Raw genomic sequence first — 14,323 nt, forward strand, 5'->3', positions numbered from 1 at the left:
TCTAAATTAAGTCACATAAAATATCTATTTTTATATGTAACCGAAATAACTTTTAATGCTAACAGTGTTACGAAGGATATATTAAGACGTATTTCTCAAGAATTAGAAGTCAAATTCCCTCGATCTCAATACAAGTTATTGACTGATTTCCGCACATTTGTATTCAAATTGTAATAAGCAGCAGACCCAGACACCTTATGATATTAAAAAAAACGTATTTAAATTTTCCGCGACAATACACTTTGCGTGTCAAATTAAAGATTATTTACCAACCCTACCCAACTATGGACCAGTTCTTCTTCTTCTATCGTGAGACTGAGATCTCTGAGACAACTCTACTATCGATTTAATGACCTAATAGGTGTCTGACATGGTCCAACCGACGAAGACATAGCGAAATCTTATTTCTTTTTTGGACAACCAGTAGTTTTAAAGAAACTGGGAAAAATTACTTAAACTGAAAGTGATAAGTAGTCCCCTAGTCATTGGAGTAATCCTATCATTACTTACGCCCGTATTCACAAACATTACTATGAGGTCTCACAGTGCGCGTGGACGCACAGGGTCCCAAAAACCTATTCATAGACAATACTTGAGAGTCGTAATGACACTCACGAACCAATCACAGAGCTGTATTCAAGGCTGTGCGTTCGACTTCGCATAGTTTTGCTGCTTCACTTAAGCAAGCATCGTTTGTGAATAAGGGTGTAAAACTCATAAAACTCATAAAACTCATTTATTTCTGTAAATAGGCTTAAAAAAAGCTCTTTTACACGTCCCAGTATTAACCCTACCACTAATTGTAAGTCTCTAATTGCAGTTGATGTCTCTCTACTCGTATCTAACAGGTGGACAACGGCACATCAATCTTGACACTGCGGTGTTTGCATTTACAATAAAATTGTGTAGTTTAATTTGTCAACTATCAAAATTTTCAAACTCGAATGGTGCCGCCCATATTCATTGGCATCACATTCCTGACCCCCGATAATAGGGGTCAATTGCGCATCACTAATTGTTTGTATGTAGTTAAACTCATTCACTTTAACGTAGCGGTTAGTAACAATATTGTTACTGTCACCACAGAATAAGTAATAGTACTGTCACTGAGAAATGTTTAGAAGACACACATGGGCTGTATATAATTTTGATCTCTTCTTCTGGTATCTACTAAACAAGTCTTAAGTCAGGCTTTAAGGCGATTATCACACTGCACGCGACATAGGTATAACGCAAACGCGTTTTCAGTGTGTTGTGCCGCGCGTGTTTTCTATACAAACTGAGGTACTTGCATATAATGATTAAATCTGTCGTCCCGCGTACTGCGGCGGAGCGCGGGCAGTGCAGTGTAATAATCGCCTAACAGCCGCCATAGCCATTAGACTTGACTCATCATCATCTCAGCCTTAGCTCGTCCACTGCGGAACATACGCCCCGTAACTTGAATTATTCTTTCAACTCATTGAATTGAAGCCTCTCTAGTATCCTAACTTACATAGCATATTATCATCATTAACCAGTTATTTCAAGTCAACTTCTAGAATACTCAAGTCTTTAGCCCAAAATCCATTACATTTTCAATTATTGACTGTAAAGTTCGATTTTAGTTGCTTTCAAAAGTTGGTCAAGAAATGAAATCAATCTATCACGTTTAAAAAAAGAGAAGGATCGTGTTTTGAAACTTCATGAATCTATCCAATCCAAAAAACAATTAAAATGTTTCATATCTGGCAATAAGAAGAGAAGACAATTAAAGTAGTTACAGTCGAATTGTAGGCTGATTTAATAAAATATTTGAATTTGAAATACCTAACTCTCTCTATGATGCTTTATCTATTTAATCATTCCATAACATAAACAGAAGTAGGAAGCCAAATAGTGATAACTCAACAAACTATTAGAAACACACATTAGTTCAATCAAAATCATTCGCAGCTTTAACAGATTTCCCAAGCACAGTTCGCGCGGTGTTTGCTGTCACATCAAATATATTCTTATCTTTATGTTTGCTCCAGTTAAATACACATATACTCCTCTATTAAGCAACCGGATCTAATCTATGGCAAATAACACATATTTGTTTGGAGCAAATATAATCAGAAATCCATCAGAAGATTTTGTAATTGTTGTATGTGACCTAACAGGGCTATGTGTAAAGTCTAGAGTAAATAGTGAATGTAAATGTTTATGTATGAGTTGCATAGTCGGGTGTACCTATTTGGGTATGGATGGGTTATAGACCTTTTAAGTGTTTATTTTAATACGAACACCTATGTTGAAAGTCACTGTTTATTGAAAGGTTTGTCGATAATTTTTCCCAAGATAAATCTTCAGAATGATCTTGATTCTTAACTTGCTTTTACTCGCAGCTTCGCTCGCGTTAAATTTTCTTCGCACAATCTTTGATCCCCAGTTTCATCCCTTTAAAGGGTTAATTTTGGATAATCCTTTTATAGCAGAAGCCAACGTTATAATTAGCAGCGCGATCCGTTCAGTGTTTTGAACTGTGTATTGATAGATTAATAAGTCACTAATGACTATCTTTTATATTACCAGGAACTTGACTCCCATTTTTACATGGCATTTATGTTTCAGTTTGACCTGGGCTGCCAAGACATGAAGAGGACTCTCGTAGGCACCATACACAATGCGGGCCTCTTCGTATCTTTGCCTCTGACGGGCATCATATCCGACAGGTTTGGGAGGAGGACAGCCCTGTCTATAGCCTCTCTGATGAACGGCATATTTGGTATCCTCAGATCTTTCTCAATCAACTACGAGATGTTCATGGCGTTTGAGTTCTTGGAAACGGCTATGGGCGCCGGAGCTTATAGTACTGCGTTCGTTTTAGGTAAGTTTGAAACTATACTAGTACCTATATTTTATTTAGACACACGGCCATTTGTGATGATGGATTTATATGAGTTTTCAGGCAAAAAGTACTAAGTGGATTTTTATTGTATGAAAGCAACCATAAACAAATGAAGAGTAGGTAGGGCTACATTATTTAATCGTAAAGGTTGCGCATTTATCGACGTTTTGTTTTTCTTAACGGCTTTAGAAAGTTAAGAAATGCCCTTATGCGGCTGGAACTGGAAAATAAACTACACGCACTTTCATTTTCCATTTGCGGCGAAAAGCTAATATCGCTAGGTGTCGCCCACTATTTTATTCGATTTCAAAGCAAGCAAAAGAAACTCCCTTTGTTCAAATCAGTTTACAACCACTTTAATCACAACTTTATTTTCAGCTATGGAGCTGGTCGGCCCCAAAGGCCGAGTCTTCGGCAACACCATCATCAATGTTCTCTACGTCTTCGGTGTCATGACCCTCTCAGGCCTGTCCTGGTACCTTCAAGACTGGCGCCAACTCCTGCGCATCGTCTACTCTCCAGCCCTACTAGTCTTCTCATACCTCTGGATCCTCAACGAAAGCGTCAGATGGCTTCTCAGCAAAGGGAGAACAGACGAAGCCGTTGCAATCCTCAACAAAGCCGCCAAAATGAATAACGTGGAGCTCTCCGAGGAACTACTTTCGCCCCTGTATCATAAAGTGCCTTTGGAACAAAAGGAAGAAGTTGTAGCCGATAAGGAATCGTCAACGTTCATCAAAGTTGTGAAATCTAGTATTATAAGACAAAGACTGGTTGTGTGCTCTTTCCTGTGGATTACTTGTACGTTTGTGTACTACGGACTGTCGATAAACTCAGTGTCGCTAGCCGGGAATAAATATCTGAACTTTATGTTGGTGGGATTCGTGGAGATTCCTGCTAATTTCGCGTGCTTCTTAGTCTTGGACAGATTCGGGAGAAAAAGGACGTTGATTACGACATACGTGTTGAGTGCGTGTTTGTGTATAAGCTTATCGTTTCTGCCCAAAGGTAAATAAACACCAGACATTTTATACATTTCGTAGGTACGAGAAAACTTAATTCTAAGAGTAGGCGCACACCGTTGATTTTTCGTCGGCCGATAGTTTAGTCGGGCAGTTGATCAGTATGGGCGTGTATGGGAGTGCGCACACTACGCCGATTCGATTTGGCCGATTCTTCTTCATACAATTTAAAATCGGGCACAACTATCGGCCAACTAAAAATCAACGGTGTGCGCCTACTCTAACAGAGACTTGCCTGCCTCAATATCACATCACTTCGCAATCAAAGAAAGGTTTACTCGAATCATTAGATCCATACCTAGATAGTGTTAATAATTTGAAAAAATTCCAGTTTCTATTACCGTGGACTTAAGTTATTCAGATTTCTAAGTATTTATTTTATTGTCTAATTAAGTATATACCGAGTTATCTTGACTACTTACTTTAATAGCAAGTTTCTCTCGTTTATCGGATTTCTAAGAATAGTAGGTTGACTGGATTAATGATTAGATCCCTATCGTTCTAAATATAGAAGTTAATGAAGCTAAATAAGACACTCCACGTCTTCTTTATAAAACATTTCGTCTAGATCCGATCAATGATAAACAGTTCTCGAAATGGGCCCCAAAGCCGCAGCTTCCACAGGATTAAGTTTGGATGTAATTTGTCGTTGACAAAAGTCAATTTTGATAATCCAAAAACAATTTGCTTGAACAGAATCGCGTTAAAGAACACCCTGTTTACTTGGAAGGCTGTTTGCCCAGTAGCCTGAATTAATGGAATATTTAAGTAAAGCCGATTCCAACTCCTTACAGATCAGAGACTGGGGGAGCAAGATAAGAACAGTAGATTCGTTTGCTTATATGGATGCATGCATAAGTACTCACACTCGTATTATCTAGCTAGATGATTATGTAAGTAATTCAAAATGGAAAAAAACCTGCCTACCAATATTGTAATGCATACGTAGTTAATCATTCTGATAGTTCGAGTTTGACTCTTTTTTTATTTAAGGTGACCCTTTTTTCATCCCCTTACGAGATAAACATAAAAAAGTAATTTGTGTAATTTTTCCCAGTTTGGTTGAGCGGTTTGTTGATCAACTTAACTGTCTGAAATGTGCTTCGAAGGCGTGTCGCATATACTTACTGCACCTCATTATGTTGTGGCTTTAGTTAATGACGATAGAGTACAATTTTTGCGGCTACAAAACGCTTAACGATGTCTCAATGTCTTTGATTGCTGTATAAACATTTTGAGGATTAAATTAAAGGCTCTACAAACACAGACATTAATTTCAGAACAAACAAGCCGAAAGTAATAACGGTTAATGAAAAACGATTTTCTAATAACATTTAGTATAAACCTATGTTTGTAGAAAGTTCTATAGATTTTGCAATTTTAGGAAATTATTCTCGTGTAAGCTAATACGAACCTATTTGCAAACATCATACCGACTGAATCAATTCCTGGAATTTATAAGGCAGACACGAGTTAATTAACTATTGATAGAAATTGGTAACTTTTAGGGTACTATGGATAAACTCGTTTAAGCTAGCCACAAGGATTGAGGTGGCCTGATTTCACAAATTTATCTATTATTTACTAAGACATCCATGGGTACTACTAGTACTACCCATTGGGTAGGTAGGAAGTGTACGGAGTGGTATAGGTAATACATTACTCTAAAATAACTACGCTTCAATCTTCTTGGAATAAGTAAAACTCTTGCCTCATTTGGAAATTGACTCAGAGTAGAGCAGATCAGTCGCCCGGCAAGCGAAAAGTCGTTGGTACAATTTCCCACCTGAGGTTATCGATTTATTTTAATTTGCCATTTCTTTCGCAGGTCAAAAGTGGCTGTCGTTAGTCATCTATCTGAGCGGCAAGTTCAGCATCACAGTGGCGTATAGTTCTGTCTACATTTACGTGTCTGAAGTATTCCCGACCAACGTCAGACAATCCTTGTTGGCGGTCTGCTCGTCCTTGGGCAGGGTTGGGTCGACTTTGGCACCGTTAACACAGTTGCTGGTGAGTAGACAATGTTTTATTAGTTCAGCATCACTGTGGCGTACAGTTCTGTCTACATCTACGTGTCTGAAGTGTTCCCGACCAATGTCCGGCAGTCCTTGTTGGCGGTCTGCTCGTCCTTGGGCAGGGTTGGGTCGACTTTGGCACCGTTAACACAGTTGCTGGTGAGTAGACAATGTTTTATTAGTTCAGCATCACTGTGGCGTACAGTTCTGTCTACATCTACGTGTCTGAAGTGTTCCCGACCAATGTCCGGCAGTCCTTGTTGGCGGTCTGCTCGTCCTTGGGCAGGGTTGGGTCGACTTTGGCACCGTTAACACAATTGCTGGTGAGTGGATCGTGTTTGTACTCGTTCGTATTTGTCATTTTAATCTGATTTCATTGTACTCTTTTTGTCAACTAAAACATTAGAGTTCAAATTAAAAACTTAGAAACACAAAACGGCGACGAGTTTCAATCTCTCACAGGATCAAATAAAATGCCATGTACCTATCTACTCTATAAATAATGTGTGTCAACTTAATTGCCCCTCATTTAGCGGTAATTGTTCACAATCTCCGCATATTTTAGGACTATATGATTAAATTAATAAATTATCTTACGAATTTTCATTCATATTTCCTTCCCCAGGCACAGCCCACCATATTCTTCGGGAGCCTGGCGCTGGCAGCCAGTGTCCTGGTCTTCACGCTTCCAGAGACCATCAACTGTCCTCTACCTGACACCATCGAAGAAGCCGAGCAGTTATCCAAAAGAAAGGTCCAACAAGAAGAACCATAGTTCAAATGGTTTCTCATAAACGCCTTCTCAATTTGACTTAGCTAAATCACAGAGCGGCCAAATGCATATTGATATTTTTGATAACTGCATCGTAACAATATTTCAGATCATCATTTTGATCGACTTTGTATTTTTATCACATGACATCACAATGAAAAGACATTACTTACATTATTTAATATTACTACATAGCATACGTGAACTTTTGTTACCTAGCTCAGCTTCGCAAAAATATTTTTAAAGGATGACAATTTTATAAAATAATCTTTATATTATTTTCAAGCATGCTGTAGGTAACACTCGTATTTAAAAAAAGTTTATTCATAATTACTTATTTATACTTTCTGTATTTTTGCACTGAGTATGTATAAATGAGCACATGTTGAAATAAAATGTATTGTGTATAATGTTACTTAGTTTACTTACTTTACATGTGAGCTACCATTAATTACAATCTCAATGTTAATGTGATTAAAGAGGATGCCATAAAGCACAGCACTTTGCCATAAAATGTTTCTTTAATAATAAAAAGTGTTCAACTACGTACAAACATGAGAGAAAGATATTTGAGAGATGCTTTTACATTTTGAGAATAAATCTTTTTATTCTAAAAAATATTTTCTTTTATTTTTTCATGCAGGTTAGTATAGCTTGAAGACAGAACCTACATTATATTTTTTTAATATCTGTATTTCTTTCCCCTAAAAATAATAAACTCTACCTATTTAGTTTTAGTTTAGGGCAAAGAAATTCATGTAGATACGAACGAACGATCGAACCTAATACCTTTGCAACCAAAATAGTATCCACTGTCCACACATTAAATTTTAAATGTAACAGAAAGATAATGATGTTTGTCGTATGTAAAAATTCCACATTAAAATAACAGTAACATCTATGCTTATTCAATCTTTATACTGAGCAATATCATAATTATTAAACATGTGGCTATAAATCTATTCACAGGCGTTTGCTGATCAACATTGATTTTTGGTAGACCGAATAAAAACACCACAATCCGTTCTATGAACTCTAACTAAGCAATCATGCGAAAAAATCCAAATATGCATACATCGTTTTAATTATCTAGCATTCGGTTCCACTGTAAAATACAGTTGAGGTTGGTTTTATTTGTAAATCGACGAGTTTGTTGATATCGTGATTGAATAGAGTACCAGTGGGCTTTATTTGACTAACATTCGATTCTTGCTACGTGTATTTCTGGTTATTTCAATGATGGGCAATATAGGCATTGCAGAATTATTTACCGGAGGTAATATTTAGAGTTATTAGTTAATTATTTATTACAAACTTAGCGATAAAGTAGTAGTTCCTGGCTACACAAAAGTGGTATCTAGTGGGATCGATATCGGTGGGAATAGCCTTATTTTTTAACAGTAAGTAGTATTCAACGAATAGTAGGTATCTGGTAGGTATCTCAGCAATGACAGCAAATTTCCACAAATTACCTAATAGAAACCACAACACAAGTAAACAAGCACTTAAAGGTAGTCATGCCATAATATTAGTGATATTTCTAATTATGTAGTACCAGCGATAAAACATTTAATTAAGAAAACTAGTCGATTGCTTGTCACTCAACGACGATTCCAGAGTTTAATGCTGAGTTGCACCACCTTAACGGTAACTATAACGATAACCGCTGCTTTTTGTATGGAGTTTGACAAATTTTTGACGTTTATTAAAGGTAAAATAAGATGGTGCAACCCAGCCTAAGTAACTATCCTCAAAAACTCTCACATTTACAATATCAGTGAGACGTTCTGTCGACAGAAACAAATAATGTGACTGTCTGTCTATGAACTTGATATCCAAACTACCCAGTGGCGAACAGACTGGTATTAATGCTAAGATTAATAATTAAGTCACGGAGGACCTAGACTAGACTAACCTAATTCGGAAAATCAAGAACATTCAGCTACAATCACCATAAGTAGAGCTGCTGTTGTAATATTATGTTAATCAAATCTAGAGTCTCATACTTCATAGTCTGCGAGCAAGTTTTGTCCTTAGTAACACTACTAATTGTGGCGTAGGCAAAATAATTGATATACAAGCTACAAGCAACGAATTAAATACAAGGATCATTTTTATTCACACCTACATTTTTATTATCAACTCTTCCTTCTGTAGGTAAGTACAATTAATCTAAATTTAATTAATAATAAATGACAGCTAGTCTCTTCCCTTATAACAGAACGTTGTCTTAATCCCAATTCCATTTAAAATAAATTAACTGTATCAACAGTTCATCATCATTACCAACAGCCCATTACAGTCCACTGTTGCGACTGCGGGCCTCCTCTTCTTTAGTGGAAGGGTTTCAACAGTTAATTATTTATTAAGATGATGATTTTCTGATAATTTTGCTTCATTTGAGTACCGAAGAACTTAGATGTCATAGTTGTTCCATTTCATAACACAAAGGTCAATTTTTTGTAAGATTTTGTTGGAAAATGCGGTCTAAGTACTCCAAAATATTCCGTACCATACCGTTCATTGTGGAAAACCTTGGGGGAGGCCTTTGTCCAGCAGTGAACGTCATTTGGCTGAAACGAACGAACTACAGTATACAGGGTAATGACCTTACCTATACACCCACGAAGTTTGTCTAACCTTGCGCCAAACACCCTGTATAAGTATGTACCTCATTTCAAGTCATAAAATTATCCTCTTCCTCGCGGCCTTTCTTTCCCGAGCCTATCGGGTTTTGGTAACGTTATTGGATGAAATACCGCGGTCAGATACCGTCGCGATACCGCTGTATCGTTATGTTACGGGCATTAAGTTAAATCAGACTTTTAGCAACGTTACTTGAAAACTTGTTAGTATGAAAGTCTTTTTTTATTTTTGGCGGTGTTCATTGCTTGGTCATTTCGTTACTATGAGAATAGACTTTAACAGAAAAATAATGAACAGTGTATAAATATTTCACCTTATGCCCGTGACGACGACTGCGAAACGACCGTGCCACATATTTTCGACCAAGGTGTAGAGATTAGGATAGGGTTTAAGGCGTGTTAGGCGCTTATCACACTGCGCCGCGCTCCGCCGCGCGGGGCGACAGATTTAATCATTGTATGCAAGTACCTCAGTTTGTATAGAAAACACGCGCGGCACTTCACACTGACAACGCGTCCGCGCGCGTGATTTTTTATATGAAAATCACGCGCTCCGCGGCGGAGCGCGGTGCAGTGTGATAACCGCCTTAGATCTCATGTAGAGCCTTGGCTCTACATGAGATCTGATAACTTTTTAACAATGTAAACCATTATGGTCTCGTCTTGGCAACATGTTACATGAAAATGTTTTAGTTGGATTTCGATATTAGAAAAACTACAGTTACTTTGTAGCACCTTACAATGCTTTCATGGGAATGTTCTATTTCAGATCACAACTCTAAAATAACAGAAACAAGCGTCCGAGCTATATCTGACTTCATACTTTGCCTGCAACATAGTGGCTCGGGCGTGGCTCATGATACAGATACGCCCGATAGTGGCCGATACGGTGGCCTATCTGTCTATTTGTCCATTGCCCGGATTTGTTCATGTGTGACTTTGGGGCTGATTCTGAGACGACATTCGCCCGTATTCACAAACATTACTATAAGGCCTTGTCCAGGAGGGCGAATTCGCCACGAAAGTCTTCGCGCGTAGAATCATACGCGCGTTGGCGAGATACTAGCAGCCAATACATTGCGTCCACAAGACACGCGCGAGTTGAAAATTCAAATTCGCCCTCCTGGACAAGACCTAAGGTCTCACAGTGCGCGTGGACGCACAGGGTCACACATAAACCAATCACAGAGCTTTATTCTACGCAGTTAAATCTATTCCTTCTGTGTCATCTTTCTTCTACCATCATCAGATCATTTAGACCCTAAATTTTAAAGTATCTACTACAAGAGCACGGCCACCAGATAACCAGACGCGAATGGAGGATTTGGTCTACAATCTTCACACTGACCATACAGGTTGGGAAAGAAGAAGAAACCAGATAAAAAATTAAGGCTCTTTTCATAAATTTGTATATTGAGATCCTGTCATATTTTAATCCTTTCTCAATTGCATCCATACTTACAAATTATTTGTCTCTATTATTACCAATAGGTGTTTAATAATATCAGTAATTGATTTAATAAGTAGGTACCTAACACGCCTTTAATGGATGAATGGAGAAAGGGTTGAAATAATATATGACAAGCAATTAGTTTGTATTTATTATTTTTACTACATCAATGACGTATTTCGCTTAAAGAAAACGTATATAAACTGTAAAAATGCTCAGAATCAGCCCCGTCGCAATACTTTCAGCTCGATAAGGGCAATAAAATAAAACAAATGACTCAACGACTCAATTATGATTGAGAAAAAATAACTGGCGCTTACTGATAACGACAAAAATACCTTTGTAGACTGACCTGTCACAAATCATTCACCTACGATAAGGATTTCTCGTACTAGTAACTTTTACACAAATAAAATGTTTAAAGAGGAAAGATTTGACTGTTTGTTTGTGTCAAATATTCGGTTCTATTTAACCGATTCGAAAACTCTTGTACCATTAGAAATCTAAATCCGTTGTCTAGTACCCATAGTACAAGCTTTGCATAGTTTGGGACTAGAAGCGTAGTGTAAAATATCCAAGGATATTTGTATATTCATCATAATCATCATCATTTCAGCCGTAGGACGTCCACTGTTGAACATAGGCCTCTCCCAATGATTTCCACATCACACGGTTGGTAGCGGCCTGCATGTAGCGCCTTCCTGCTACCTTTATCAGGTCGTCGTTCCACCTTGTGGGTGGACGTCCCACCTTGTGGGTGGACGTCCCACGCTGCGTTTTCCGGTACGTGGCCTCCACTACAGAACCTTGCAGCCCCATCGGCCGTCAGTTCTGCATACTATGTGCCCTGCCCATTGTCACTTCAGCTTGCTAATCCGTCGGGCTATGTCAGAAACACCGAGCATATAGCCCTTTCTACAGCACGCTGTGCAACTTTGAGCTTCTTTATGAGGCCTATGGTGAGAGGCCACGTTTCGGAGCCGTATGTCATCACTGGTAACACAGACTGATTAAAAACTTTCGTCTTTAAGCATTGAGGTATTTTGGACGAAAAGATTCTATGTAGCTTTATTGATTATTATTATTATTTATAAACCTACATTATTTCTCATGAACCTAGGCGACACGAAGTTTACCGGGGTAGCTAGCGGAAATTATTTAACTTTAAATTATTTTATTCAAATTAAAACTTAAATCAAATCGTAACATTAATGAGTTATCAACAGTTAATTTGAATTAATTGTTTTTTATCAAGGAAGCCAATGAATTGTAAAGAGTTACAGTTAATTATTTGCTCGAACACTGTCACTGCACGAATTCTTTTGGTCAAGACGTTGTGAATGTTTATTGATGTAACAAAAATATTAGTAGCTTGATCAAATATAATGTTGTAAAAAAGTATGCTTCATGAAGTTATCAGTAGGTGCAACAAACTCAAAATAATTAGAGTAACAATCTACTTGAAGTGGTTTGCACTTTTCCGGTGTGAAATTCACGCGCGCGTCCCTGTTTCAAAAATTGTAATAAATACTCAGACTCAAACTATGTTTATACCAAATTTCATCAAAATCATACAGTAGTTTAGACGTGAAAGCGTAACAGACAAATAGAGTTCCTATCGCATGTATTATATTAGTATGGATTATAGTAGGGCTAGTAGATATTTGTCAAAATTTACTAGCTAAGTAGAAGAGTATATTTACCGAAATTGTCTTTCATCATATAATATTGAACTCAAACGTGAACTTAGCCTCATAAAAGAGGTAAAGCTAAAACACTCATCACTGTACTTAGCTCTACAGTGAATGACCCCTCTGTTGGAGGACTTTTTTGAACGTCCTGAAATAAACAAAGCTCTCGACACGACCACAAAGCTCTCATTTTGCCTGTTAGTGTTAACAAAGCACATAAGTTGACAAAAGTTTATGTGTATGTTAATAAAAGTATGAGGATTAAAACTTTACAAGCAAATAACTAATAGTTATCACAAGTTTAAATTTGCGTATGATAATATTGTAAAGATTACCTAAACTCTATGACAATTAAAATTTGTAAATAAATAATTTCTGCTTAAAATCCACTTCCACTAGGTGAACCGACGATCTGGTGAAGGTGGCGGGAAGACCCTGGTAAAGATTATTTTATTCTTACATTTGAATTATGTATTTCCTTTTCAGTAAAACTGTATCAACACAAATTATTAAATTATTAGGAATCTACATTTTTCGTAACACGCGCATCACATTAATGCTGATTAAAATTCGAAATGTTCACGTCAGAATCAAATTGTAAGTATTATTTATAAGTTTAATTTTTTTGGCAAACATTTTATATTAAACTATTATATATATTATTATTTTAAATATTGTATATTTTAACTATTGTATATAATATTATTATTTTAAATGAAAATGTAGGATATATTATAAATGCGAAAGTTTTTATGGATGTATGTTTGTTACTCTATCGCGCAAGAACTACTGACCAGATTTTGATGAAACTTTACAGTATTATTATTTATACATGAGAATAACATAGGCTATAAATAATAACGATCTGCGATAAGTAAAATTTCGCGAGCGAAACCGTGGGCAAAAGCTAATTCCACAATAATGTATTTTTTACAGAAATATGATAGGTTACAATTTCAAAACTGCTCTCATTTTTTAACCGACTTCAAAAAAGGAATAGGTTCTCAATTCTAGTGTATTTTTTTATAAATCCTATTTGTTACCATTACGCTTCACATTGTAACAATATGATGTACCTACAATGTTTTCTATTTTACACTTCATACGTAAACCATGATTTAATACGTTGATTCTGATACGAAAACATATTTATGATTTATTTACGTCATGATGATATACTTTTAGCTGCATTTTATCTGCTATCGTTGTGTGTGTGAGTGCAATAAATTACTATAGGAAAGTTTCGTCAATCAGTAAGATAAAGGCTTGGTTGCACCATCTTACTTTGACTTAAACAAACGTCAAAAATCTGTCAAACTCCATACAAAAAACACCGGTTATCGTCAAAGTTACGGTTAAAATAAGGTGGTGCAACTCAGCCTAACTAACGTGGTGTATTCAAAATACTTTTATCAATGAAGGTTACATCGAAATAATTGTTTGCATGTTACTAATGTGGTTAAATCATATTACACATATAAAAACTAATATTGAAATACATTAATAATATGTGTAAACGGGTAGGTACCTTAATGCCATAATACAGTGGGTTTTAAAGAGGATGATTCTATAAATTACCAAAAAGAGTCAAGCCGGTTTATGGAAGAAAATTCAATAGAATATAAACAGGAGCATTGTTTTAAAATTTAGATGGACATCGAAATATTCATACCACGTTTTTCTTATTCTAAGCAGGTTTGAACAATGACATAGCTTTGTAGGACAACGTCCTTACAAGGACACTCGTTATCATTAAAATTTATGCAAGACTTTTACTTAACTGTAACCTTGGGTCATTACCCTTGGTAACTTCCAGATGTTATACGAGACTTCAATCGAACTGTTATGAGCCTCTG

At 36.7% G+C, this 14,323-nt stretch overlaps 1 protein-coding gene across 1 annotated transcript in view; it reads left to right on the forward strand.

Moving 5' to 3' along the window:
• LOC114363007 (organic cation transporter protein) overlaps positions 1-7,093 on the forward strand; it is a 30,561-nt gene extending 23,468 nt beyond the window's left edge. The window contains exons 3-6 of the mRNA XM_028318599.1: positions 2,596-2,851; positions 3,251-3,880; positions 5,723-5,904; positions 6,535-7,093. Coding sequence (XP_028174400.1) covers positions 2,596-2,851; positions 3,251-3,880; positions 5,723-5,904; positions 6,535-6,684 — 1,218 coding nt within the window. The 3' untranslated portion in view covers positions 6,685-7,093. The remainder of the gene's footprint in view (positions 1-2,595; positions 2,852-3,250; positions 3,881-5,722; positions 5,905-6,534) is intronic.
• Positions 7,094-14,323: the final 7,230 nt, after the last annotated feature.

Source organism: Ostrinia furnacalis, unplaced genomic scaffold (assembly GCF_004193835.3).
Source record: "Ostrinia furnacalis isolate ACB-3 unplaced genomic scaffold, ASM419383v2 OfSCF6941, whole genome shotgun sequence".
NCBI lineage: Eukaryota > Metazoa > Arthropoda > Insecta > Lepidoptera > Crambidae > Ostrinia > Ostrinia furnacalis.